At 42.4% G+C, this 26,958-nt stretch overlaps 1 protein-coding gene across 20 annotated transcripts in view; it reads left to right on the forward strand.

Moving 5' to 3' along the window:
• The first annotated feature begins 77 nt into the window (after positions 1-77).
• napepld (N-acyl phosphatidylethanolamine phospholipase D) overlaps positions 78-26,958 on the forward strand; it is a 54,142-nt gene continuing 27,261 nt past the window's right edge. For 2 of the 20 annotated variants that reach the window (XR_013578113.1, XM_078553246.1), the window contains exons 1-5: positions 1,037-1,270; positions 2,630-2,737; positions 3,951-4,266; positions 9,863-10,509; positions 17,383-17,497. Coding sequence is in view for 19 of the 20 variants with exons in the window: in XM_078553246.1 (XP_078409372.1) it covers positions 1,221-1,270; positions 2,630-2,737; positions 3,951-4,266; positions 9,863-10,509; positions 17,383-17,497 (1,236 nt within the window). In the remaining variant the exon portion in view is untranslated. Of the gene's footprint in view, positions 225-1,035; positions 1,368-1,766; positions 1,946-2,629; positions 2,904-3,138; positions 3,291-3,467; positions 3,491-3,950; positions 4,267-9,862; positions 10,510-17,382; positions 17,498-26,958 lie in introns of those variants that run through there. The other 18 variants (XM_078553248.1, XM_078553247.1, XM_078553242.1 and 15 more) reach the window with 16 other exon arrangements.

Here is a 26,958-nt window from a genome sequence, read left to right on the forward strand (position 1 = left end):
AGTTCCAATCAACCCACAGACGCTTTGAGGGATGGGCAGCCCTGCTTGGGAGCTCCGAGTTGCTGTGGTCTAAAGCGCGAGAATGGATCCACATTTCTCCTGTTGATACCTGGTTGTTGTTCTGGGAATATTTACAAAATCACAAAATATGAATTTTACATATTACATCTCACACATGAATATTTATTTTAAAAAGTGGACGATAATTTTGTAATAGCATTTAGGTGAGTTTTTAAAAAAAATATGCGTTACAACGTGCGTATTGTGTATAACCAACTCGTTTCTGACACAAATATAAATTCGCATTCTGTGAGCAGTAAATAGATTGTGTGTTTCACCGGTTCAATAAATATGCTTAGTTAACGTTTAGGCAGACATCACTAGATTGCCACTTAGCTGTACCTATACAACCGTGACCTTAAATATATCATATTATGAAATGTTAAAATATTCTCAATTATAATTTGCATGAATAATTTGGAATTGCGAAATATAACATTAAATAAAAATTGCATTCTGAAAGCATTTATTCAAACCCTGACATTTAAAGTAAAAAGTTTGGCAACGTCTTTGTTAGGGTTGGTTCAGTGAACCAACCCTAACCTCTAATGTCTGAGGCTTAGGGCGTTAAAATTGTGGTGTATGTTGTTTTCGCGATTAGGACTGCATAATTTATTACCTTTTTTTATTCGTTACTAGAGTGTGAGCGTCACTGGCAAGGCCGGCATTTGTTGTCCATCCCAATTGTTCTTATAGAAACTATAACTTTACAACACAAAATGTACTCGCAAGCACAATACGTGCAGTCAGATTTAACTAATTTAAAAAAAATTATAATGAGGTTATGGAAAACAGCCCATTAACACGGAAACTCCACGCAAATCTTGGGAAATCTGCCCATGGGAGAGGGGCCGAATTGGTGGCTCAGAATTCTAACCGCTGGCCAAACCAGACAATGGAACCACAGGACTGAAGCTGCCACCTGGTTTGTGGGTGCTCAATGACTAGGTGCAGTACACGTGGCTTGTGGTTTCCGGGTGCCTTGCAGGAGCGCGTCGGGTGCGTGGGATTTGATCTTGGGAAATTTGCGGATTGTCGTTATTTGGCCTGCACCTCGTCGTTCTGAAGTTACCATATTTTTTTTTAAAAGATGGATCTGAATAACGTGTCGAGGCTTGTGTTGTGAGAGGCGATGGTCAGAGAGAGAGGGCTGCGATTGCATGCCTAGAGATGTGTCGGCCTCTCTCGGCTGCCTCTGTCACAGCAGCAGGTAAAGTAGGGAGTTCCATTCACAGATACTCGGTGAAGTGCGGTCAGAGTGAGCAAGGAGGCGGTTCAGCAGAGAAAAAGTTTCGCTGCCACCCCAGGTGAACCTCTAACCTTCTATGAGCTCCTTTTAACTGATCGGATCCATATTTTGTGGCAATGTCAATTTTCACGGCTAAATGCTGCTTTTTAGATTCAGAAATGATCTCATTCTCCTTTTTTTTAACAGCAGCGGCCTCAGAAAATTCTCGCATAGATCCTGGTTCATAACAAAAGCATATAAACTTGATTGCAAAACCCCGAATCTTTAATTGCTAGCAGATGCACTTTGGTTTGTTTTAACAACTTTTGGACGCGTTTTCAGTATTGTTCTGAACTTGCAACCCCTTTAAATATTTTTATCCTGGGCAACTGACTCAGCCCTAGATTTTAGTGCTAATCCCTATGACAGTTTTGATACCGTGTGCAACCTTTTGGGAGGAGTTTCAACAAAGGGAATTACTGTAATTCGGGTTTGTGAACAAGCTGAGCGGCGACCAGACTGAACCGACTACCGCACTGTTTTAAAGGATCATTCGAGAAAGTTTGTTTTAAAATCAGAACAATCTGAAATTCAGATCGAACTTTCTTAAACTAGTCAAATCCTTTCCTTTCCATTGGTTTTACTGGAGTGGCTGCGGTCAGTCGCTATTGTATAACTTTACTAAGAATAGAGGTGTAGAGAGAAAGGGCGGGGGACATTCAGCAACCCCCGCAGAAGCTGGGAGGGAGAGTAACGAAATTACCTACACTCTTGGGGAGGGGAAGCTTTTAGAGACAATGCGTTCAGTCGTTCTAATTGTGAAATTATATTTTAAGGTTCACTTTTTATTTGTAATTGGTAATAACTATTTTTACATCGAACGCAATCGACCATAATCATATCTTTGAAAAAAAGGTAAAACACTGGGAAATTTCTCCTTATTAACTCTTCCTTTGTCCATCTCGATTTTCCGAGGACATTTTCGCAATTTCCGATCCAATGTCAAAACTTTGCACAAGTCTGACCTATTGCATATGGAAATTCAACAAGCAAAGGATTGAAGACAACTTTACTCTTAGACCTGTTTCGCAAAAACAGAGTGCAGTTCTTAAAATGTCAAACCAGGGCTGCAGAATCTCACGGCTCCGTTTTGTTGCTGCTGTGTTAAAGCTACTTTGGCAAGCCTTGAAGCAGATCATAGCAAGGAATTTGGGATTGTTTATTTTGTGCTGTTGTTTATTTTAATGGAGGTTGTTGGGATCCAGAAAGAATCTCCCTTTGTGCCTCTGACAAGAGTACTTCTCAGCAATTTGACTCAAGCGCTGAATGGTTGGTTTGCAGGATAATAAGGCGATCACGTGTTGGAGCTGGGCTGAGGCTGACATCAGAGCCCCGACTTGTTCCTCTTGTCACATCATCTGCGGGCGGGAACAAGGGGGAAAATTTACAGTAAGTGGATAAAGTGGGAGACTGCGGCGCTGCATTTCCCCCAACTCACAACACATCGTTATCATTCTGCAAGGTCCACAATGTTTTCCCCTTCTTTTCTGTGTTCTGCCTTCGCTTCTCTGCTGTTTTTGGAGCTAACAGTTCTGTTTTGTCTAGATGCAACGACGTAAGCTGAGAAACTGTTCCTAGCCTTTGCAACGAACTTTTGTATATTTTATTAATGTTTGGCGGGGTTAAGCGTGTCCCGTGGTAATTAACCGGGTATCTTTTTAATATACAGCGTAACATCACACGAGTGTTTTTTTCTACCAATCGGAAAGTTTGTGTATGTATTTTATAGCTTCACGTTGTTAATAATATCAACATTATATAAAGCGTGGCTTTGCACCAGGACGCTGGTTCATGAAAATCAGCTCCGTTATGGTCCTTAGGATAACTCGGTGTTACGTTCGTGCTACGGGCAGATTAAATAGCGTTTTTATTACAGGAAAAAATCTATCGAAAATTGTCCAGCTGATCTACCGACTCTAGATCGTTCATCTTCTAAGCAGTTGTAAGCCGGAGTTGCCAAACAGATTACCGCAGTGTCATTTAAAGTGCTGTTCTTGGTGGTTGATTTGTGTTGGTGGAATGTGCTGCGCAACTGCCGGTCCGAGTTTTACTACCGATTTGCCTCAGTTGCAGCTCCCACTGAGATGCTAAGGCCCCTGCGCAAAGGCCAGAGAGCAATTTGTTGATATTAGGAGAACGTAGGTAGGAGCCTTCGTCTTAATTTCTATTAGAAAAAAAAGTCAATTTATACACTCCCCCCCCCCCCCCCCCCCAAGAATGTCAAGTGGGTCATCTGGTTACTTTTAAAATGCAGCTTTTGCTCTGGCTGTATTTATAATGCACCAGAATGCAAGGTGCAAGCTTTAAACTGTTGTTAAATGGCTTCCTGGAGGGGGTTCTCATAATTTGGCATTAATGCACCAATTAAATTGAAATCTGACTTTAATTTTGGAGTTCGACTGCCATTTGACATCAATTCATATCTGTAACTACACATGGACCTGGAAAGTGGCAATTAATGTTAAATCATTATTTGGATAACATAATTAGAGAAATGTAAAGCTGGAATTTTGTACTTTGCAGACATTTGAACATATGTTTGTAGAAGTTTGAGGAGTCTTGAACTACATTCGTAGTAATTATTATGTATCCACATTTTTAGATTGCACTACGGAGTTGAGGGAAACATGGATGTGAAGCTTGAAGAGCAGGTTTCCAGCAGTCATTATCCAAAGGAAGCTGTGAAGAAACGACCGGGAAATGTGAGCCGAGACATAAGAGGGAGCTCATCATCCCGATCCTCCAGGAAAAGCTTCAGATTGGATTACCGTCTGGAAGAAGATGTGACAAAATCCAGAAGAGGAAAAGATGGCAGATTTGTCAATCCCTGGCCAACCTGGAGTGACCTTGCTTTCACCAACGTGCTGAAGTTTGCTGTGATGGAGAAGGACCACACCAACATCCCACATTCAAAAGCGGTGAGTGGTTTGACCAAATATAAGATCATAGGTAATTCAACTGTTTATTATTCATATATGATTTATTAGTCATTTGATTCTTATTTGCATTGTGTCCTCAGTGAATGATCCTGTGAAACAAGTAGGTGTAGCAAACAAAGCAGTGTTTTGGTAATTTTCGTAATACATAATTATTGCCTGCTGATGAAATATCATTTTTATATCAAGGAATGAGTTACAATCCTCATGAATGAAAATGTTAAAACAATCTGGTTTGTGTGGCAGCTTGGTGGCATTGATTGATGGAGTTCTAACACTTAGTGCCACCGAGTAGAAAGGGGCTTGTTTGGATCCATCTGCTTTGCACAGTTCCTAGTCCAGGCACTAGACAGAAGAGAAATCAAAGTTCAATGATTAGGTGTTGCCAAGCTGAGTTTTAAAAAACTTGCAGATCATGGGAAGAAAGGAAGGCTGAGAGAAATAGGGGGAATTTGCTGGAAAAGACTGAGTTATATTCGGCAACAGAGTTGTGATTTCAACAGAGTAAGGATACAGGGAGAAGGAAACATGTATATTAATGTATTGGAGCTCAAGAAAGTTCAGAGAAGCAATAACCAAAGCAGTATAGATAGCAAAGAAGAAAAGACAAGAATGCTAGTCTTGGGAGGAGAAAGGCTGGAGCCTACAGTGAGAGAAGGATCACCAAATGTTTTATCCTTAAAAACTAATCAGATCTGTATTACTCTGTACAGTTTTCTTGTTGAGCAAGTGAATAACTATGAATCTGTGAATGATTTTTCTCTTTTAAAAAAATGTCTACTTGTAACAGTTTCCAGCTGAAACCTACAATGTGTAAATTCATATCTTTAGATTGGTTTAGGTGGTTTCCCTAAAATTAAATGACCCTTTAAGATTATGCTACATACAGCGAGTTATGCTGATTTGCAGGTCAATGTCAAGTTGCAGTTTATTTTTAGTCAGCGTAGTTTTAAATGGGGAATAAGACAAGAGCATTTATTTCTTATGTTCCGGCATTGATGCTTGAGGCACTGCACACCACTTGTACCAGCGAAACATGATTTTTCAATTTGGGTCTTCAGGTCAAAGGTTCAGAAGTGGTTATGTTTGTCACTGGGTTTGACTGACTGGAAGTTGTCATTTGTTAAAAGTGCGTGCCATTGATTTTCTTTTTTTATTAAGAAACTCAGGTGAAAGGCCTAGGTCCATAATGCAGAGTACTACCTAGATTAGGAGAATAGTAGAAGTCATCCTAGAACTGGAGAGGAAGTGATGCCATGCTCAGATATTAAGCATTTGTAGATTATAAGGAGAATAGAAGATTGATAATGGTAAGGAGTTCCATAGTTTTGTGATCTTGGGATGAATGCGAGAACAGAAGACAGCATGATGAGCCTGTATTTTGACACAACAAGGAATAATGGAATAATGTGGAAGGCAAATGTGTACAACAGTGGAGATGTGAGAGTTTCATTTGATATTGGAGATGTCATAGAAATAACGCTAACTTTAATAAAATATAGTTAACCCCCTATTAACTGGTGGACACTTCCAGGGCCAGTACAAAAACAATTCCAATTGAAAGATCTATCCTCCTGTGTATCATGTTTTCTAGTGTAAACCAGCTGTAAACACTGAAGTAATTTAAAAAAACAATCACATGCACTTGTCCTCAACATGCTTTATATCTACTTGGCTGTGCCTTCAGCTCTCTGGGCCCTGAACTCTAGAATTCTCTCCCCAAACCACTTCATCTCTCCATCTCGCTATGCTCCTTTAAGACCCTACTTAAAATCTACCTCTTTACCAAAACATTTCTTCACCAGCCTTAATCCCTCCTTCTTTGGCTTGGTGGCATTTATTTTTGGCAATGCTCCTTGAGCACCTTGATTTTTTTACTATGTTAAAGGTGCTACATAAATGCAAGTTGTTGATAGCATTTTAATTTTAACACCGTACTACTGCACATTAGTAGAAGAAATAAATGTCAAAGAAAATTAAGCATGAAGATCAAAAGAAGCTTTTCCAAAAAATATAAAGTAATTTCCCTCGCATTTGGCTAAGCAAATAATGTTTTGCAATTGTTTATTTACAGCACATTGTCACACATAACAATTGTAGTATAGAGTGTACATATGTAGAAAATCATCCATCATGTCATGGTGAGTGAGCTTTACTTGGTAAGCAGGGCTGACCTCCATACTAGAACTAGCCATTCCCCTAGCTAAATTATTCCACTACAGGTATTACACTGGCATCTGTTTGACAATGAATACACTTGGACGATTTTTTTACAATCTTCAAACATGAGGACAAATCTAGCCAGGGCAATTACCCTCCTACCAGTGCCCTCCCAGTCATCATAAAAGTGAAAGAAGCAGACATGAACAGTGTCAACAAGCAAAACGCACTCACCAGTGACCTTCTCAGTGATGGTCAGTTTGAGTTCTGCTAGAAAACTTGGCTCCAAAACCCTTCGTAACTAACCTGAGTGAAACATGGATGCAAATATAAAATGCCAGAAATGAAGTAAGAATAGCTGACCCTAACATTAAAGGCACTGAGGAGCCTTAGAAAAAAACTGAGGTTATTGGGGGTCAAGTGGCTAATACTCCAGTCGCTAGAGTTATGTCTGGCACAAAGGAAGATGGCTATGTTTCTGGATATCCAGTTATCTCAGTCACTGGATCTCATTGCAGAAGTTCCTCTGGGAAGTGTCCTCCGCCCAACCTTCTTTAGCAGCTTTATCAATGAGCTTTTCTCCATCTTAACATCAGAAGTCGTAACAAATTGCTGATGATAGAACCGTGTTCAGTTTTATTCACAGATCCTCTGATAATGAAGCAGCCCATCCGTGCCAGTCTATAGCAAAACCTGGACAGCATCCAAGCTTGGGCTGATAACAGTTGTGCCATATAATTGCCATATGAAAAGATTTCCAGCAAACAAATACCAATCCACCCCACCCTGACCTTCATCATCACCAACATCGCTGAGTCACCAATAACTTAGGGATCACCCTTGACCAGAAATTTTAACACTACTGGCCATATCAGTAGTGTGGCTACAAGAATCGGACAGAGGCTGGATGCTCTGCATTGAGTGGCACATTTCCTCATTCCCAAACACTGTCTCCTGCCAATGCAAGATGCCACCGTTACCCATCTGCACATGCACACTTGTCTGCTCATGCGCAGAAAATGTAATTGGCTGGAGACACAGTGCTAGCAAAACCCGTCTTTAAAAGAAACTTTTGTGATAGAGGGGAGGGGAATATTAAAACAATCAGAGAAACCTTGTTGTCCCTGTCTGGTTACATAGGCAAAGAGTTTTAAAAAAACTCTGAATGAAGGGGGCTGTCTATATAACTGCTGTGACAAACCTGTTGCATTGAACTGAGTCGGAGATCAAGGAGAAAGTGGTACATGCGCCTAGTTTCTGGATCACATTTAACTTTCTGTGTCAAGTGTTTTTTTGGAAACGTTTCTGTTAATCTGCATGCATTTTTTTTAGTTTGGAAAGTTGGTTTAAGTTCTTTTTGGTTTTGATTCTGAACTCCATTGTTCACAATTACATAATGGAGTAAAACGTTATAACAGCGCATGCACCAGGTTGGCAGCAAACTTAGCCATTCCCAAATACTCCTCACCATCTACAAGGTTCAAGTTAGAACAGTGATAGGATATGTGCCACTTGCCTGAATGTGTGCAGCTACAACAACACTGAAGAAGTTCAACAACATTTAGGGTGGAGCACTCAACTCGATCAGCATCCCTACCATTAAACTTAATATCCATTCTCTCCACCACTGGCACCTTGTGGCTGCAGTACATACAAATACAGGATGCATTGCAGCAACTAACCAAGTTTACTTTAACAGCAGGTCTGACAGCATCTGCGGAGAAGAACACAGTTAACATTTCGAATCCGTATGACTCTTCAACAGAACTAAGGAAAAATAGAAAAGAGGTGAAATATAAGCTGGTTTAAGGGGGGGTGGGACAAGTATAGCTGGATAGAGGGCCAGTGATAGGTGGAGATAGCCAAAAGATGTCATAGACAAAAGGACAAAGAGGTGTTGAAGGTGGTGATATTATCTAAGGAATGTGCTAATAGGTGACATTAAGGGTAGAAAGCAGGACGAGCAAGGTACAGATAGCCCTAATGGGGGTGGGTTGGGGGAAGGGGTCGAAATAGGCTAAAAGGTAGAGATAAAACAATGGATGGAAATACATTTTAAAATAATGGAAATAGGTAGGAAAAGAAAAATCTATATAAATTATTGGGAAAAGGGAGATCGGAAAGGGGGTGGGGATGGAGGAGAGAGTTCATGATCTAAAATTGTTGAACTCAATACTCTGTCCGCAAGCATGACCCAGACCTCCCTGTCGCTTGCCATTTCAACACTCCACCCTGCTCTCATGCTCACATGTCCATCCTTGGCCTGCTGCAACGTTCCAGTGAAGCTCAACGCAAACTGGAGGAACAGCACTTCATCTTCCAACTAGGCACTTTACAGCCTTCTGGACTGAATATATGGAGTTCAACAATTTTAGATCATGAACTCTCTCCTCCATCCCCACTCCCTTTCCGATCCCCATTTTTTCTTAATAATTTATATAGATTTTTCTTTTCCCACCTATTTCCATTATTTTTAAATGTATTTCCATCCATTGTTTTATCTCTACCTTTTAGCCTATTTCGACCCCTTCCCCCAACCCACCCCCATTAGGGCTATCTGTACCTTGCTCGTCCTGCTTTCTACCCTTAATGTCACCTATTAGCACATTCCTTAGATAATATCACCACCTTCAACACCTCTTTGTCCTTTTGTCTATGACATCTTTTGGCTATCTCCACCTATCACTGGCCCTCTATCCAGCTCTTCTTGTCCCACCCCCCCTCAAACCAGCTTATGTTTCACCTCTTTTCTATTTTTCCTTAGTTCTGTTGAAGAGTCATACGGACTCGAAACGTTGACTGTGTTCCTCTCCGCAGATGCTGTCAGACCTGCTGAGTTTTTCCAGGTATTTTTATTTTTGTTTTGGATTTCCAGCATCCGCAGTTTTTTGCTTTTTACTTTAACAGCATTTCTCAGCCCCGTAATCTGTTCCACCAAGAAGGACTAAAACACGAACATCAGCATCACCTCCAAGCTATTGTGACTTGGACATAAACCATCATTCTTTTATGTGCTGCGTCAGTATCCTGGCATTCCCTTGGCTCCAGAAGCTGTTAAAACCTTAATTGAGTTACAGCTCCACAGGTACCAATTATTGTCTCCTAAGGCACCGTTATTCATGTGTGGGCTTTGACCAGTAAGTTTTGGCAGGTTATTTAATAGGGAAATAGAACAAATACATTTCTAATGTATAGGAAACACTCCTAAAGTCTACTTACAGCAGTGATTTTGATACCTGAATTGTAAAGACCATCTAAAGTCACCTTCAGAGGTAGTTATTATGTTTGGCTTTTGCTGCACTGCATTTCTGTCAAATAAAATGTTCAGTTGACTCAGTTAAATTTTCCAGGTGTCATCAATTTGTACAAGGCTATAGATCGGAGTTAGTTTTTAAACTTTTTTTCTCTCTGCCTCTAGGAGCTTGACGAAGCATTGCCGATAATAGAACCGTACTTTGTCAAAAACCCGGAGCTGGTAGGAAGTATGGGGAATGGAATTCGAGTGACTTGGATGGGACATGCATCACTGTTGGTGGAAATGGAAGGACTAACTTTTCTGACAGATCCCATCTTCAGTCAGAGAGCTTCACCTGTGCAATTCTTTGGACCAAAACGTTTCCGAAACCCACCCTGCACAGTGGCACAGTTACCCAAAATAGACGCTGTTGTTATCAGTCACACCCACTATGATCATTTGGATTACAATACAGTGCTAAGTCTTAATGAGCGATTTGGGGGTGACTTGAGGTGGTTTGTACCACTGGGTCTCTTAGACTGGATGCAGAAGTGTGGCTGTGAAAACATAATTGAGTTGGACTGGTGGGAAGAAAACTGTGTCCCTGGACATGATGAGGTCACGTTTGTGTTTACACCTGTGCAACACTGGAGCAAACGGACTGTGACAGATGACAACAAGGTGCTGTGGGGAAGTTGGTGTGTCCTGGGACCCTGGAACAGATTTTTTTTTGCTGGAGATACAGGTTACTGTGTGGCCTTTGAGCAAATAGGGAAACGATACGGACCATTTGACCTTGCTGCCATTCCAATTGGAGCCTATGAGCCAAGGTACGTCAATCTGGCATCATTTCCCCTTTTTGATTTGTTCAAAAATTGGCGTGTATTTGATGCTCACTTACATTGAATGGATTGGCATGCTGGAGAATATTTCTTTGCTTTTTGTCAGAGTCAATTACTCCCAGTTTAGTTAATTGGATCCAGTCCAAAAATTAGTTAAATTTATGATTTTACTCCACTAGCATTAAGAATTTGCCACTTAAACCTATGCTAGTGTCAGAAAATATCAGACAAACATGACTTAATACTGAAGTTGCCATTTTCCCAGAGAAGAATCTCATCTTTTTCTTTCCACAGCAAGGTGACAGTGCAAAGCCAATAAATGACCTTTGAGGAACCCATGTTCTTAGCATAATGGGCTGAGTACTTATGAGCTGCTTTTGGTTTTTATTTTACTAAGGCACCAGTGTGAGACATTCCTCATCAGTATTGTCTCCATACTGCCCTAGTGTACGACCTCATATACAGAAGATTCTACCATTCCCTGTAAGCACTTCTTTTGTGTGGATGACCAATGGTGTTGCCACCCCTTAAAATAAGGTATTTTTAGTAAGCTATGGTTTAGTTTGTAACTGAAGCGCCTAGTGTGAAACTGAGACAGTCCCCTAGTCTGATTCCCAGTCTGAGCTGATTTTTGGGTGACAGAAGAATGGCTAAAATTGGCCTAGGTGCCCCTTGGATTTGTGGGGCTGGGGTGGGAAATCAACTCGTTTGCTATGAACAGACCTCTGCGTGCATGGACGCTAGGTAAAGACAGGATTCAGCATAGCTGTGATGCTCCAACATTTCAATCTCCTGCTGACATTTGGGGCTGGATTTTTGACCTTCAGAGCTGAGGCAGGTGAGAGCTAAAAATAGTCCTGCCATGTGGCCTGCCAGTTTCACAGCTCCATCCTGCCCCCGGGCCATTTTTTGTGGTGGTGGTTTCTGGGGATGAAAGCTAGCTAATCAGGCTCATTAAGAGCCACGAGGCCGATAAAAGGAGGCTGACTAGAATTTTCCAAGGGGCCACCAGGTTCTGCAGGTGGCAAGGGCCAGTTTAGGTCCCTGGAGGTGGCCTCCCAGCAGCAGGCTGGTCTGCTGGTTGTGGAGGAGGTGCATGGAGCAGTGTTACAGGCAGATTCGGAGGCTGTCCCTGCCTGCCTGGCTTAAAGATCATCTGCAGGTCGCCCTGTAGAGGAGTCTACCCCACCACCACCTGGTGGTCTGGCTGCAAATGCCATTTTTTAATTTAAGATTTTAAGCAGTTGGAGATGGTGCACCTCCATCTTGAAGCACCCTCTCTCGTATTTACCTTCTGTTGAAGCCTGCTGTTTGTTTCAAGCTGGAAGGCCTCTGATTAGCCCTCCAGCTTTGAGAGCCCTCCTGTCACCCTTAATTGGATGGCAAACTTGTCTCCAAGCCATTTAAGGGGCAATCCCGTGAAAATCACAATGAGACTGTTTCCTCCCTGGGGGTGGGTGTGGCAGCGAGAAGCAGTCCTGATCTGTTTCATAATCCCAGAGTGGAAAATTCAGCCCTTTGTGTCTTTGAAATGACTTCTTGAACAAGGGGCTGGATCTTACTAGCCCTCTGGGTACAGACTGGGCGGGGTGGGGAGGGTGGTGAAAAGTGCTGAAAAGGCGAGGGAAGGTGTGAGGTGGAGTGCCCGTCATCTTCCCACCATCATGCCATTTTACCATCGGTGGGAAAGGTGGAGTATAGCCCTCCTAGAAGCCAACTGAACCACATAAGTGGCTCATTAAAGGTCTCTTCCTGCCACTGCTGGAATTTTACCAGTAGTGGTTGGGCCCTTTGCCACATCGGGAGACCACCTGATGAACCTTGGCGGCCTTCCTGAGGGCTCAGGTTGGGTCCTCCCAATCAGGCACTTTGTGGTGCATGGTGGAGGACCCCTCATGTCACTGGCCACCTCTGTGGCAACCCATACCTGCCCACAGCGCCCCCAGACTCCATGTACCTGTTTGGGATGACTGCCTGCTTCAGTGGCATCCTCTCTTCTAGGCGCAGCCCCAACAGTGCCACCGCACCCTGTGATGCTGAGATGCCAGCCCCAATTAGCTGGCAGCTCCTGGAGTGGGTGCTCATCCTTTAAAGGAACTGGAGCGCCAGTGGCAACTAATTAGCTGCCAGATGGCCGCACAATGCTGCTGAGTGTCCGACAAATGGCTGAAGCCAGGTTGCCCCTGCCACACCAATACAATTCCAGCCAAGGTATCAGCAATGGAATCATGAATGCATATCAGCACCCTCAGCAGAAGAGAAGGGGCAAAAATCAGAAGGAATAGTCGTGGCACAATGTGCTGCAGGTTTCTGGGCTGCACTCGAGCTTGTCTAATAAGCACAAGTGAGGAAGGAGGGCAGCTGGAATACTAACCATGGAATTTCCATTCAGTGTCTTTATCAGTTCGTTATCTTTCAACAAAATTTCTTGTCATTGAACTTAATCATACTATTTAAATAGCAACAGCCATCATTGCGCCTGTGTAAAAAGCAAACTGTTACAAAGAATTATCGTTAACTTTAACTTAGATTTTTTTTTGCTTTGGCGGCAATATGAAGTGGGGCAGGGGAATGAGCCCTCATGACACTCTACTCACTAAGGTGCCAATCACAGCTGTGTTGCAGTGAGGAAAGGTCGATGAAGGTAACTCACTTCCTCACTAGGTAGACAAATCAGAGAATGTTCGCCCTAGGTTAATGTTGCATTTCACTTTCACTTCCTTTTAAAGTGACACAGGCAAAGGCCTACTTGTTGGCTGCTTCTTTCTCTGGGCATCGGATTGCTGCATGGAGACCAAATTCAGAGGAAAGGGAAAGAAACTAACCAAAAAATACAGTTTTTTTTCTATTCATTTGTTTAATTTTGTTTTCTTCTTAAAAGAGTCAGTTTTGACATCAATAAGGGAACTAAAGAGAGAAGCTCTACAGTATGAGAATGGAATAGATATCAGTACTGCCACACCGACTGTTCCAGTGTTCATCTATTTTCCTCATAGCCCATTTTTATACATGGAATTTACGGCACAGAAAGACACCATTCAGCCAACCTGGTCTATATTTTTCTACATGTTTATGCTCCACACGAGCCTCCTCTAGCTTCCCCTTAAATGCATTTAAACAATTCATCCCTCAACTACTCCATGTGGTAGCAAGTTCCACATTCTAACCACTCTCTGGTTAAAGAACTTCCTCCTGAATTCCTTATTGGATTGATCAGTGACTATCCTATATTCATGGCCTCTAGTGTGGGACTGCCCCGCATTTTCTCTACATTTAACTTATCAAACCCCTTCATAATTTTAAAAACCGCTATCAGGTCACCCATCAACCTTCTCATTTCTAGAGGGAAAAAAAGCCCCGTCCTATTCAGTCTTACCTGATAATTATAGCCTCACTTCTGGCATCATCCTCTTCAAGATTTTTTGTGCTTTCTCTAATGCCTGAATACCCTTTTTGATTTTCTCCCTTCGATTGAGAAGATATCTGAATCACTTTTTAATCCCCCCTTCCCCCTCTCCCTAAGACATTGGAGATTGGGTGAGACAGGTGATATTGGACTAGCTGCCCATAAAACATCTCTCACCATTTTCATTTCCATTGACTTTGGTGGAAATTAAAATCGAGAGAGCTGTTTCAAGGTGGCTGTTATACCCTTTCTTACTGTATAGCCCAAAGTCAAAATTGCCCCCATTGATCCTTTGATGAGGCACAATTACATTGGTGCTTGGTGTGATGGAAGCAGGATATTTAAACCCCAAACAAATTAAAAACCCAAGAATTGTATATTTTGAGAGTTTGGACAGAGAGGGCAAGTGTGATTTAAAATTTGATTTACAGTGGCCTCAGCTGGAAGAAAGTTTCTTTGTCTCATTATCGGATTAATAACAAAAACAGAAAATTGTCCTGGTTCATCCTACTTGTTCTGTAAGAGTCAAGGGCTGGGATTCTGCTCCCAGTGACAGTTCCAACATCGCTGGATCACCAACCCATTTGGGAGTCATTGAGGATGTAGGGCAGATGTTGGACTTAATTCTTGTCGCCAAGTCAGAGCCCACTCCCACCGCTACTGCAACAGTACCACTGCTGCTTCACCAGAAGAACTGTGAAGATCTTTTAAAAGGGGCATAAACACCTTTGAATTTTGGAATTAGGTGGAGCTGGGACGAGATGATCTTCCAGGCTTGGGGCCCCACATGCCCACTCTATGCCAATTTTTTTGGTCTTCATCTTTATGGCGATTGGTGCGCTGTTGTCTCATGATGGGTGTGTGCTTCCTTGTATGCCATATTGAAGGCTTAGGAGGTCATTTAATACCCAAAAAATGGGTGTTGTGCAGCTGAATTTCTAGGTCAGCCCTTCTTCCAAAGTCCAGGCCACTTCCATGGTCTGACCCTCTGGTGAGTCCACTTGCACCCTTCTGGCAACCAGTACACCTCATTCCACTGGATATAGCAGTTTCCAACCTTATGCCAGGTCCCAGTGGCCTAGGGGGAATGGATAACCCCAGCATATGAAGTCCCAACTCCGCACCCTTTGTATCACTGACCTTTAAGGGGAAGACAGCAACTCTGTTTCCTGCAAGAACGAGCAGAAACTGCCACCTTAGGCCAGAACTCGACATATCCAGACCTTGGCCTACTTCTGTGTCCTTCTGGCGCACATGCCAGAGTTGAAAGACAAACTTAACAATTATGAATGGGCATTTAACTCCCGATCTGTCCTTGATTTGATAATTTTCCTTGATTCCATGCAAAGAAAGAAAAATGTTCTTTTTGAAAGAGTCCTGTGACAGTGCACTTTGCACTCCCTCCCGCTGCTCCCCCCTCCCCACCCCCCCATTTCTCCCCGGTGCTGTAATGATGATATTAGCAGCAGCTGCGTGGGTTTATTTTTCCTCTCTGCATGCTTTGGTATATTTTTATTTTTATGTACCTTGCAGATTACTTTCATGCTAACAGATAGGAATTTCAAATGATGGCATGCAGTCATGCAGCCGTATCTGAGATTTTGTTCAGTCCTCAGTGGAGTATTTTGATAATAAAAAGGTTATCATCAGTTGGATTTTATACGAAACAGCAAGCTGTGAATTCTGACCAGTCCTACAAAATGACTTGCAGTGAACTGACTAATCCCTCTTTTATAGTCTATCGTTTCTAATCTCTCTTGTTTTATAGTCTAGCCATTCAGACTTGTAAACGGTCTGGTAAATTCAAATAAATGTATTAGTAACGGCCTCACTATAATACCATGCTTTATCATAGAAATTTCAGCACAAAAGGAGGCTCAGCATCTTTTCACCAATGCCACCTTTACCTTGGAGCTCCAAATCCCATTTACCTGTTTTTTTCCCTCTCTACACTTTTAATAGTTTTCCTTTCAATTGTGAGGGGCTCAGTTTCATCAACTGCTGTGGCTCAGTTGGTAGAACTCAGTTCTGAGTCAGACGTTTGTGGGATCAATCCCACCCCAGATAATTGAGCACAAATTCTAGGCTGATAGTGCAATGCTGAGTGCTGCACTGTCTTTTGGTTGAGACGTTAAACCGAGACCCTAGAGATGTCATTTATTGAATGAGAAGTTAGAATGACATTACATCAGTGGTTCAGATAGGCCTTTCGAATACCATAGCTTTTTTGGAAGCAAAGCATGGAGCCCCTCCAGTGTCTTTACCTATGTTCTTTCCTCAACAAAGTCCGCCAAAAAAACCTGGTTGATTATCCTTTGTCTTTTTACAGGATGTTGCTGCATTTGTATACATAATGACAATCACTTCAATCTTCAAATAATAATTTTGTAAAGTGTTATGAGATATTTTGATGTGATAACATACTATATAAAGGCATATATTACTATATGCCATGGAGGTCATTTCACATGTTTGCTTTATTATCATTCTTTATTGGTGGTAGCAGCCAAACGTAATATTCATTGATTTACTTCATGGAGCCATGCAGTGGCAAGTATGTGCTCCACTCAGAGGAGAATGATTCTTTAAGAACTTAAGGAAGTATGGAGCAAGACAAGTACATCTGGCTTCTATTAGGGCAGCAGTGAACTTTTCCTGAAATCTCCATGTTGCTTATTTATTTTATAAAATTCTGGGAATATCAAATGCAAACCAAGCAAAGTAATACTGAGAACTCGTTGTCATCAGCTCAATATACCTTGATTTGAGGATGACATCTACTAAGTTACACAGGAGTATGGTGACAGCAACTGTTCTGCTTGTTGATTTGCGGAGGTCTTTATTGTCAAACACTCACTAATGTATTTTGTAGAAGGCTGAGCTGGCACAGCTAAAATGGTGTTGGGTCTCCTTGTCAATAGTGGCCTTTTGAGAGAGGTGGCTGCCAAAGTATGGGAAGTGCCCAACATATTCCAGAGTCTTTCCTTCACATATATGGGAGGTGGAATATTTGGCTGACCAGGTGTGGGTTTTGCTTTGGTAACATTCGATGACAGGCCAAATTTCTTGTATGCAGAATTTAAGAGATTGAGAGTGGCTTGCAAATCTGGTGCAGAGTGGGCAACAACACTGCAGTCGTCCACAAACTGTAGATCATGTATATCTATGGTGGTCAGTTTAGTTTTGGTATGTAGATGACGGAGGTTAAAAAGTTGAGAATTAGTGTGTAGGTAACAATTTAAAGTTTATACATGCACTAGCTGATCTGTTTTTGTCTCTCTTGTCCTCTTCCTCTGTTTCTCTCTCACTGTCTCTAATAAACATGATCAAGTTTCTATCAAATAGGAAAAAGGGATGTAACACCTCATTACATTTAACACAGAAATATGCAGCTTCTGTTGCTATTCACTTTGAGGCCTCTAGTTTACTAATCTATGTTTTTGTCTCTGCTCCAGATGGTTTATGAAATATAACCACGTGAACCCAGAGGAGGCTGTGAGGATCCACATAGATGTTCAAGCAAAAAAGTCTGTAGGAATACACTGGGGAACTTTTGCTTTAGCCAATGAGGTAAGTACTTTGCCTATCAAAGTGCCATTTGTAGACATTAAACTTCCATACTCATGGCAGAAAGTTTATTTTGGTGTTTTGATAGTCATGTACTTTAATTTTCATATAATTTACCTCGGATAAATTGGAAGTAAAACTTTAAAATGGCAGTTACAATCTCTATTATCTCATCCAAGCACCATTCTGCTTTTGTGAGCTTTGGATCATGTGTGTTGACTGTTCAACTATTGTTATGATCTCCGTAGATACCATTAAGGTTTAAAGAGAAATTTGAACACCCAATGATTAACTGAAAGAACTATGCCACAAGATTTCACATTTTTAAACAAAAACAAAATTTACTGTATGTTAAAACAATTAAACGAAGCAAGCACTACTAACTTAACACTATAGTTTATCAAGACTTAGAGTATAAATCCAGTTCCTCTTTTTATTTCCTAATTCCACCCAAGAATTCCCTTAAAAATTACGTGATCTTGAGGGTTCATTGTTTCTCCTTCTGGGACCAAATCAAGTATGCCACAGCTCTCTAGAATTCACTTTGATTTATCCTCTGTGTTCCAACTATTCTCCAAGGTATGCGATTTCATGGGGACCCTTCCATTAGTTGTTGGCTAGCGACCCTCAAACTTTCCTTCAAAACGTCATGACTGTGGTCTTCTCAACTCATGCTTGGGCCTCACTGCATTCATGCTCTGTGATTTTAAAAAAATCAGGAACATCCCTGGTTCCTGATGGCCTCTATGCTCCTTGTCCTGACTTTGGACAGACACAGACTGTTTTCTTCCAGTCTGTTCCCACAGCTGCTGGCAGCTCTGCCTACTAGCTCTAAACAAGCTGACTGCTCACTGCCTGTTTCAGTGAACAAACACACACACATAAATTAAAACAAAGAAACCTTCCTAACCTCCACAACCCATCTCCATGGCAATGTGGCACAATTTGGGCTGCTGCAACCAAAAATATAAACTAATTAACATTTACCTTCAAAACAACCAATTGATTTTGTGACCCACATGAATAATTTATATCTCTAATAGAGTTAATGGGCCACTTACCAGACTTGCTGGTTACACGAAGAAACCCATTTGTTTACAAAGGTGCTTTGGGCTTCTGTAACCTGGGAACTACGTGAATAATTTAAATCCCTTACTGAAATAACTGTAGACCTCCTGTCCCTACCACGAACTCAGAGATGATGCTTCATTAACTGAACACAGGTTACCCTTTGAACTGTAGTTACCCTTGGTCTGTTTATTGGTTTCTCAGTCAAGTGTTTCCATTTAACTACATTTAACATTCAATTCCTAAACTAAAAGTTATTTCCTAAAACATGTAACTTATGAAATCAGACGTTCGCAACACCATGCAGTACATCACGGCTTAGGTTGTAGCTCCTTAATCAATGGTGCGGCTCATAAATCAATTAGGGTCCTTATTTCCACACAGCTAGACTTATGTACAGATAACAGCAAAGTGATGATTCCTTAAGTGCCTCATTATGCCCACTGGTAGCTGAGCCAAATAGAGCAGACGTTCCCTAGTCTGCTGAGTTAGCTGATTTCACCTGGGACGACAGCAGGAGCCATTGAAGTTGACTTCAGCAACCGAGGATAAGAAGAGGAAAGAAAATTTGACCATGGATCATAATTGCTATCCCTTGTTGGAGCCGCACATGTGTAGATTTTGGGTAGAAACAGGGGTGCAAACTGGCTTCTCCTTTTTGCAGCATGGCAGAAGTGGGATGTAACATCTGTCTGTCCTCCCAGCCCAATCCACTTTCCTGGATCAGGGGGCCATTAGTAATCTGGAACAGGTTCCAAGTGGCATCCACTATGACAGAGTTTATCAATCCAAGGACACAAAAATCCAACATTCATGCTGTGGGACTAGAAAAGGTGGTAGGGAATTTAAAAGAGTCAGTGGAGCCTTGAAGAAAAAACAAAGAACCAAGGCCTAAAAAGATCAGGTCACAAGTCCATTTGGAAGCAGGGGAGGCCCCTTTTCCTCCCACAGGAAGAATTTGAGGCCTTATTGCTGCAGTCACTGGGCCAGCTATCACCTTTCTGAGGAAACTTCTACAACAAGAAAGGAGGAAAGCAGGAAAATCTGCTGGAACCCTAGACACCTACCTTCTGCCAGCAATTTGCATGTGAGGATTTGCTTTATCACCTGATTTTATCCTTTTCCGCAATGCTATTCCTCCAGATAGTGGGAGGGATAGCAGAGAAAAATCCAACCGCCATGTTAGAGCCAACACTTAAATAACGGTCATAAGGCTATATTCCCGAGTGAAGGCTAAATGTTTGGGACAGACTGGAAGAAAGAAAACTGCAAAAAGAGAAGATTGCGTAATGATCAGGCATGGGAATCCTGTTTTTTTTTCTACCCCCTGCCTAGCTTGAGAATTTTGAAGCTAATTATCAGGCTTCCTCTACTGCTTGATTGAGATTAACTCGCTCAGCACAGACTAGGAATTTAATCTTGGTGTGTGTCCCTCAGTCCCTCATCACGCTTATCCGCATTATCCATAAGGAAATACACAGCTTTAGGAAATCTAAACATCGTGATAAGGTACAAGTTAAAGGCATGTGATCCCGTAATGTAATAATATCAATGTTAGTACATATATTGCTTCTAACCAAATATCTTGGAGCTAGGAAAGGGTAAGGGTTTGACTATATTTGACTGTTGCATTGTTAAAAGTAGAATATGATGTCCACAGGATATTGTAGAAAGTATGGGCAAAATATTGCGCTCGTTGGGCCGGCATGCACCCGACCCGCACGAGCGTAAAATGATGTACGATGTCGTTGGGTGAGCGTCCCAACGTCACCGCGCACTCATGCAATACTTCGGTTGGCAGTGCGCCCGCCGACAATTAACAGGCCTATTAAGGCCATTAAAGTACCAGTTGAATTAAATTTTTCGCTGCCTGTCCAACCTTATGGTTGGTGGGCAGGCAAAAAGGCCAAACAGCCTTTGGATTTTTTAGGAAACCTCATACACGGGCGGGATGAGGTTTCCAATAGCAATTAAAAATTAAATAAAAATGTTAACATTTCATTCATAACATGTCCCTGCTCATGTGACAGAGTCACATGAGGGGACATGTTTTTTAACATTTTAAAATTCTTTATTTTTAATTTTTTAAATCTTCAGCTCCCTGAAGCAGCTCTGTGCCTCAGGGAGCTTTCATTGCGTGCGCATGTGTGAACTTGCACGCTTGCCCTCCTCCCGCCCTGACCCAGGCAGTACTGAGCGCTGCAGCGCCTTAACTGGCCCGCCAGTATGAAATCGCAGTCGAGGCTCAGTCGCGGGCGGTGGTCGCTTTTGTGGCTGCTCACGTTCGCCTCTGCCAAGCTTGCCCGACGAGGGCAAAATCCTGGCCTATAAATTGGCAGGGCTCAATACTCCAATCAACATCCTCTTTATTATGGGTCACAGTGTGTATGCAAAATTTGATCTGTAAAAATAGAATATCTGAGGGGCAGAGGAATTTAATTCTGCCATTTTCCTGATTAGTATCTCCTGCTTCCTGAGAATTTATTATTGTAACCTCTTCATCTTGAGAGCAATAATTGCCCATCTGGGTCCATAATTAAAACATCCAAAGAGAAAGGGACATTCTTTCTCAAACCAGCTCTTCGTCAAGAGAATACAGCAGCTTACTATTCATCCTTTGTAATTGTCTGACTCATTTTGTCGCGGGTGTATCTCTTGTAATTATCTATTATTGCATCCAAGTCTGGACAGATTTTCTGTGATATTAAACAGGATTATTTGCATCATGTACATTCCAAGTTGCTATATTCACTGCCCTTGCCGTGAATTACATTCATATTTTAATAGGCCTTATTCTCTCCCTACCTAGAAGGAATCTCCAAATTGCCTCCTCTCCTCAGCATTGCCTATAAGATTAAGCAGCTCCCAAAATCTAAGAGTAGAATTTCTTCCTCTGGAATAAATGTAAAAATGTTCCCTTTTAAAAGAAATTAGTCAACTTTGATGTCATTTTTTCTCTATTACCCTGAAGGCATTAACTAGGATATAGTTCCTAGGTAGGTATTGACCTGGCAAGAGCTCCTGAATCATTGGCTCCGATACAGTTCCTGAAGGTCAAAGGGAAGCGGGCAACCAATTTAAATAATTAAGGCCTCTATTAGGGCTAATTTAGTGGAAGTAGCAACATGGATATGACATTGGCTGAGTGACAGGAAATGGAAAGTAGTGGTGAATGGTTGTTTATCTGACTAGAGGAAGGTTTGTAGAGGGATTCCCCAGGGGTCGGTGTTAGGATCCCTGCTCTTCCTTATATTTATTAATAACTTAGACTTTAGTGTATAGGGCACAATTTCAAAATTTGCAGGTGACACAAAACTTGCAAGTATTGTGAACTCTGAGGGGGATTGTATTAAACTTCAAAGAGGACGTAGACAGGTTAGTGGAATGGATGGACAAGTGGCAGATTAAATTTAATGCAGGAAAGTGTAATGTTATTCATTTTGGTAGGGAGAATGGGGAGAGGCAATACAAAATAAAAGGTACAATTTTAAAAGGGGTGCAGGAACAGAGGGACCTGAGGGTATATGTGCACAAGCCATTGAAGGTGGCAGGGCAGGTTGAGGCTTCAGTTAATAAAGCATACAGGATCCTGGGCTTTGTAAATAGGGGCATACAGTACAAAAGCAAGGAAATTATGACCTAAACCTGTACAAACTGCTGGTTCAGCCTCAACTATAGTATTGCATCCAGTTCCAGGAACCACACTTTAGGAAGGATATAAAGGCAAAGGAAAGGATATAAAGGAAAGGGTGCAAAAAACATTCCTGAGAATGGTTCCAGTGATGAGGGACCTCAGTTGTATAGATAGATTGGAGAATCTGGTGCTCTTCTCCTTGGAGAAGAAGTTGTTGCGAGGAGAGTTGATCGAGATATTCAAATATTGAAGGGTCTGGACAGAGTAGATAGGGAGAAACTGTTCCAATTGGTGGGAGGATTGAGAACCAGAGGGCACCTATTTAAGGTGATTGGCAAAAGAAGCAACAGTGACATGTGGGAAAACTTTTTTACTCAGCAAGTTGTTAGGATCTGGAATGCACTGCCTGAGATTGTGGTGGAGGCAGGTCCAATTGTGGCTTTCAACAGAGACTTGGATCATTATCTGAAGAGGAACAATTTATAGGGCCATGGGAAACAGTCAGGGGAATGACAGGTGAATTGTTCCTTCAAAGGGCCAGTACAGACACGAGAAGCTGAATAACCTCCTTCTTTGCTATAATGATTCTATGATTTAGAGAGCCCATTGGCATTTTACTGGTGGCAGAGCAGCACCCCCCACCCCCGTCCGCCGCATGCGGAGGCTGCCAGCTTCCCTTGGTCATCCAATATTTTAAAATTATACTGACCCTTCCAAGGGCACCTCCATTTTTGATGCCCTCACATTCTTCCTCTGAACAGACCGGCAGCATCTACATCCCATGAGGAATTCGAGCTCGGAGGTGGCCAATCAGGAGGCCGCCTCCAGGAATATCACTGTGCCAGTCTGCCTCCCGGCATATGTGGGCTTGGGACTCCCATTTGGTCTAGTGTCAGCGCCCTGATGGCTACGGTAAAATGCTGTCCTCAACATATTAAAATTAACTTCTTGATAAAGGAACTGACAGTAAGACTACCTCTGTAAAGTAGAACAAAAGAATAGAATGCTGATTCTTCAGAATCATCTGCAAATCACTACAGATCCACTTTAGATGTGAAGATGAAAAAGTCTTGTGCCACTCTGCTAATAATGCACCCACGCAGCTCTGCAGTGGCTTCTGTGAAAACAGCAAAACCCATATCATTAGGTCTCAAGCAGCGGGTTCTGAGTCTGATTGTCACTGGTCATTCTGATTCATATCTCACTGATGAACTGTTTGCTTTCAATTTGGCTGTAACACTTAACTCTGTCCAAGATGAATTGGCCTATCTTGGGCAGGTAGGAAATGTTGACACAAACAATTCTCCTGTGCTGAATCATTTCTACTGAACATCACATATTAGGAATTTGCCAGGTTCTGTGATTTTTGTTAATCTCGGCAGGACAGCAGCTGAGTGCAACAGGATGACCTCAACTCCCTGGCTGATTGGATAAATTAAGCTTTTTAAAAAATTCTTTCATGGTCAGTATTTCAGTGACTCATTCTGGCAAATATATGGGCTGAAGATTTCAGCTCCCAATATTGCAGTGTGGTGCTACGGAAGCCCAGAATTTCAAAACTTTGGCTGGACTACTCCTGGTCACTTCTGGCGCAGCTCCTGTGTCACCCCCTGCCTTGTAAGGGTGTGCCATAGGTACACAGAAGCATGCAGAGTGGTCAAACACTGTTTCACACTGATTTGGCGCAGAACTGCCATTTTGGACTTCAGTTCCTGTTAACAACTTCTTTTAATTCTCTCAGCTGCATGTATTCAGCTGCACAAGAGATTCCCCCCTCCCAGACCTTCCCCACCCCCATTAACACTATTTAATGGGATCACCAGATCCTGCTTTGCAGGACACCTTCAAACAGCTCTTGACAATGAGGGCCTGGCTACGGACTACACCACCTCAGTAAGGGTGATAGCAGCCTGGGCTGGCTGGCTGAGAGGTAACAGCAGGGACACTGACAGAGTGGCAGTAGATGAATGATGTAATTCAGAGAGAGGACAGCAGATTTGTACACCATGGAGACATTGCCATTCCCTTGAGGTGACCACTCTGCAATCCTAGTAGTCAAGTGGAGCACAGATTTCTGCACTGCTGTGAGAGCCTGCATGCCCTTTTGAGCACTGAGATCTACAGCCGTGATGGTAGCAGTCTGAGCTCGCATGGCACCAAGCTGCATTTGTATATCAACAAGCATCTCTCTCATCACCTCAGTCTGAGCTTCCACTGCAGCACTGAGACATTGGCTGGTTTCTGCCCACGTTGCAGTGGAAGCTGAGACATCGGCTGCCAGATGCTGTGTCACAGTTGGGTCTTTTAGTGCTGTCATGGAGTTGGTCACCACCTCAACTCTGGAATGGATGAGCTCCAAGTTCTGTGTGAGTCCCTGTGCCAATTTGGAGCTGGACTCTTCTGTGCTCTTTGACAATGACAGCAGACTCTCTGGCATGCCTGCTAATGCAACAAATACATCTGTGTACTTACCCATCAGTGTTTTCCTGTACAATGCCTCACCAAAATTCTCTTATGAGTCCTCTGCCAGTAGAACTTGTCTGCGGCCACATCTTTGAGTGAATTGGCACTGTCTTTTCCCCCTGGCCCTTCTGCAGTCCACTTGTGCCCAGACACTCAATATATGCTGATCCAGAATCTATATTACCCTGTAAGGTACGCGAGGTGCCTTATCTGTGCTGGTGGCTACAAGTGTCAGATCAAGTGACGGTGCTTCTTCATCAGAGGTCTGCTGTTGCTGGCATATTTCACGGTGAGGCTGCTATGGCTGGCCAGGTAGCGTATCTTGGATAACTGAAAACAAAAATGCAGAAGGGGAAGGTTGGGGTGAGGGAAAGGGGGAGGTTGGGTGTAAAGCAAGAGAGCTTGCACTTCATTTTCATATAGCAGGTTGAGAGTGAATTGGATTTGAAAAGGCATAAGACAGGAATATACCGTCGCCTTGAATGTTCTCAGCAATGCCAGATAGAATGGCCTTTCTCACAGCTGGCCCCATGATGTGGAACATCATCTCCTCCGAAGATCTTAGCACATGCATGCATGCTGGTCCCCCATTAGTTCTCTGCTGCATCCTGCAGTTATGTGCAACTTTGTCCAGAAAGTGAGAGGAAAAAACATCAGTGAGTTTATATTGCACTGTGTTTGGGTAATGTGCTGAAGAGGTATATGGAAGTATGTAGAAGCTGTAAGAGGTGGATGTGAGGCTGACAGTATTGCTAAGTGTGTGAGGGTGAGGTGGAGATTCTGAACGTTAGGCATGAGTTTTGATTGTTGATGGGTGAGCGATGTGGTTGTGGTGCATTGAGCATTGTAAGGGTTTGGTGGTGTGGTGGATAGGAGAAATCATTTGAAGACGCATTTGCTGACCTTGACCACCTGCATTTATGTGAACAAATGAAGGATGTTGAGAGAATGTCAGTATCAGATTGTCACTTAATGTACGTTTGTGGGAAATGGGTAATTATCTATAGTACATTACTGGCAGTGCTAAGGGAGTGTAATGTATTGTTGTTAATCTTTGAAAATATTCCATTGAGGCTGATTATTAAGCTGTTTATAACAGCAGATGATGCATGTTTCTGATAACAGTCTGTAATGTGCAATTGGGATGCTCATTTCGTCTATAAAATTGCTTAAATTTTCAGCTCAAACCATCGCCAAAACTTTGAGGACGATATTTCCAAGTCTCTGAGGGCATTTAAATGAAAATCTGATGCATCTCCACCTCTTTCTCCCTGCGGTTTACTTACAAACCAATTATTTTTTTGTATAGACATGAAATAAATTTTCACCTTTGATTGTTGGAAGAGTAAATTTAAAAATGCTACATTTTAGATTTAGTATATTCCCAAATCTCAGACCTACATTGAAAATCATTTACAGTGATATAATCCTGGATTTTGTGGTACCTGTATTAGTGATCAAACAGCTGTCGGTACCCCTTTGAAAGTGACAGCAATTTCTGCATTAGATTCTGAGCCTCTGCCAGGGTCAGGAATTGAGGCGGGCGGGTGCTAAAAATAGCGGCACAACCAATGTGCTGGTTTCCGGCAGCAGGGCTACCTGCCTGTATGTGGTGGTAATCTATTAAACTAATTATGGGCCACTTAAGGCCAATTGAAGGAGGCCAATTGGGATTTTCCAGTTTGTCTTCAGGTTTCTGGAGGTGGTGGGGAACAGTTTAGTTGCCTGGAAGCAGACTGGGGGAGCAGCAGTCCCAGACAGGCTTAGGGGCCCTCCCTGCCTACCCGAATACAGCAGAAGCCACAGGTTGCCCTGTAAAGTGGTTCCTCTCCTCCCCCCGACTGTGGTGGCTTGGTGGCAATACCCATTTTTAATTTAAACTTTGAAAATGTTGGAGAGAGTGCATCTCCATTTTGGGCACCTCCTTCCTCAATTAACTGCAATGGCATCCTGCTGCTGCTTTCAAGCTGCAAGGCCTCTAATTGGCCATCCTGCTTCGAGAGCCTGCCCTGGTATCCTTAATTGGAAGTGAGCCCAACTCTCTGGACATTAACTGGCTGCTCCAGGAAAATCACACTGAGTGATCAGAGGCAGCATTGTCAGGCATAACTCTTGCAGACATGAGCAAATTTGGGGCTTAGTATGTTTAACAGTCACAGATTCAACAACAAGCTTTAAACTTAGAAGATAGAGGTTGAAAACACAGTTTAGCTTTAACTATTTTATGCTGAGGGTAGTGTATGTATGGAGCAGCCTGCTAAAAGAGGCAGGTGGATTGATTCTATGGGCAAATTCAAGA

Source organism: Cetorhinus maximus, chromosome 12 (assembly GCF_964194155.1).
Source record: "Cetorhinus maximus chromosome 12, sCetMax3.hap1.1, whole genome shotgun sequence".
NCBI classification, from domain to species: Eukaryota; Metazoa; Chordata; class Chondrichthyes; order Lamniformes; family Cetorhinidae; genus Cetorhinus; species Cetorhinus maximus.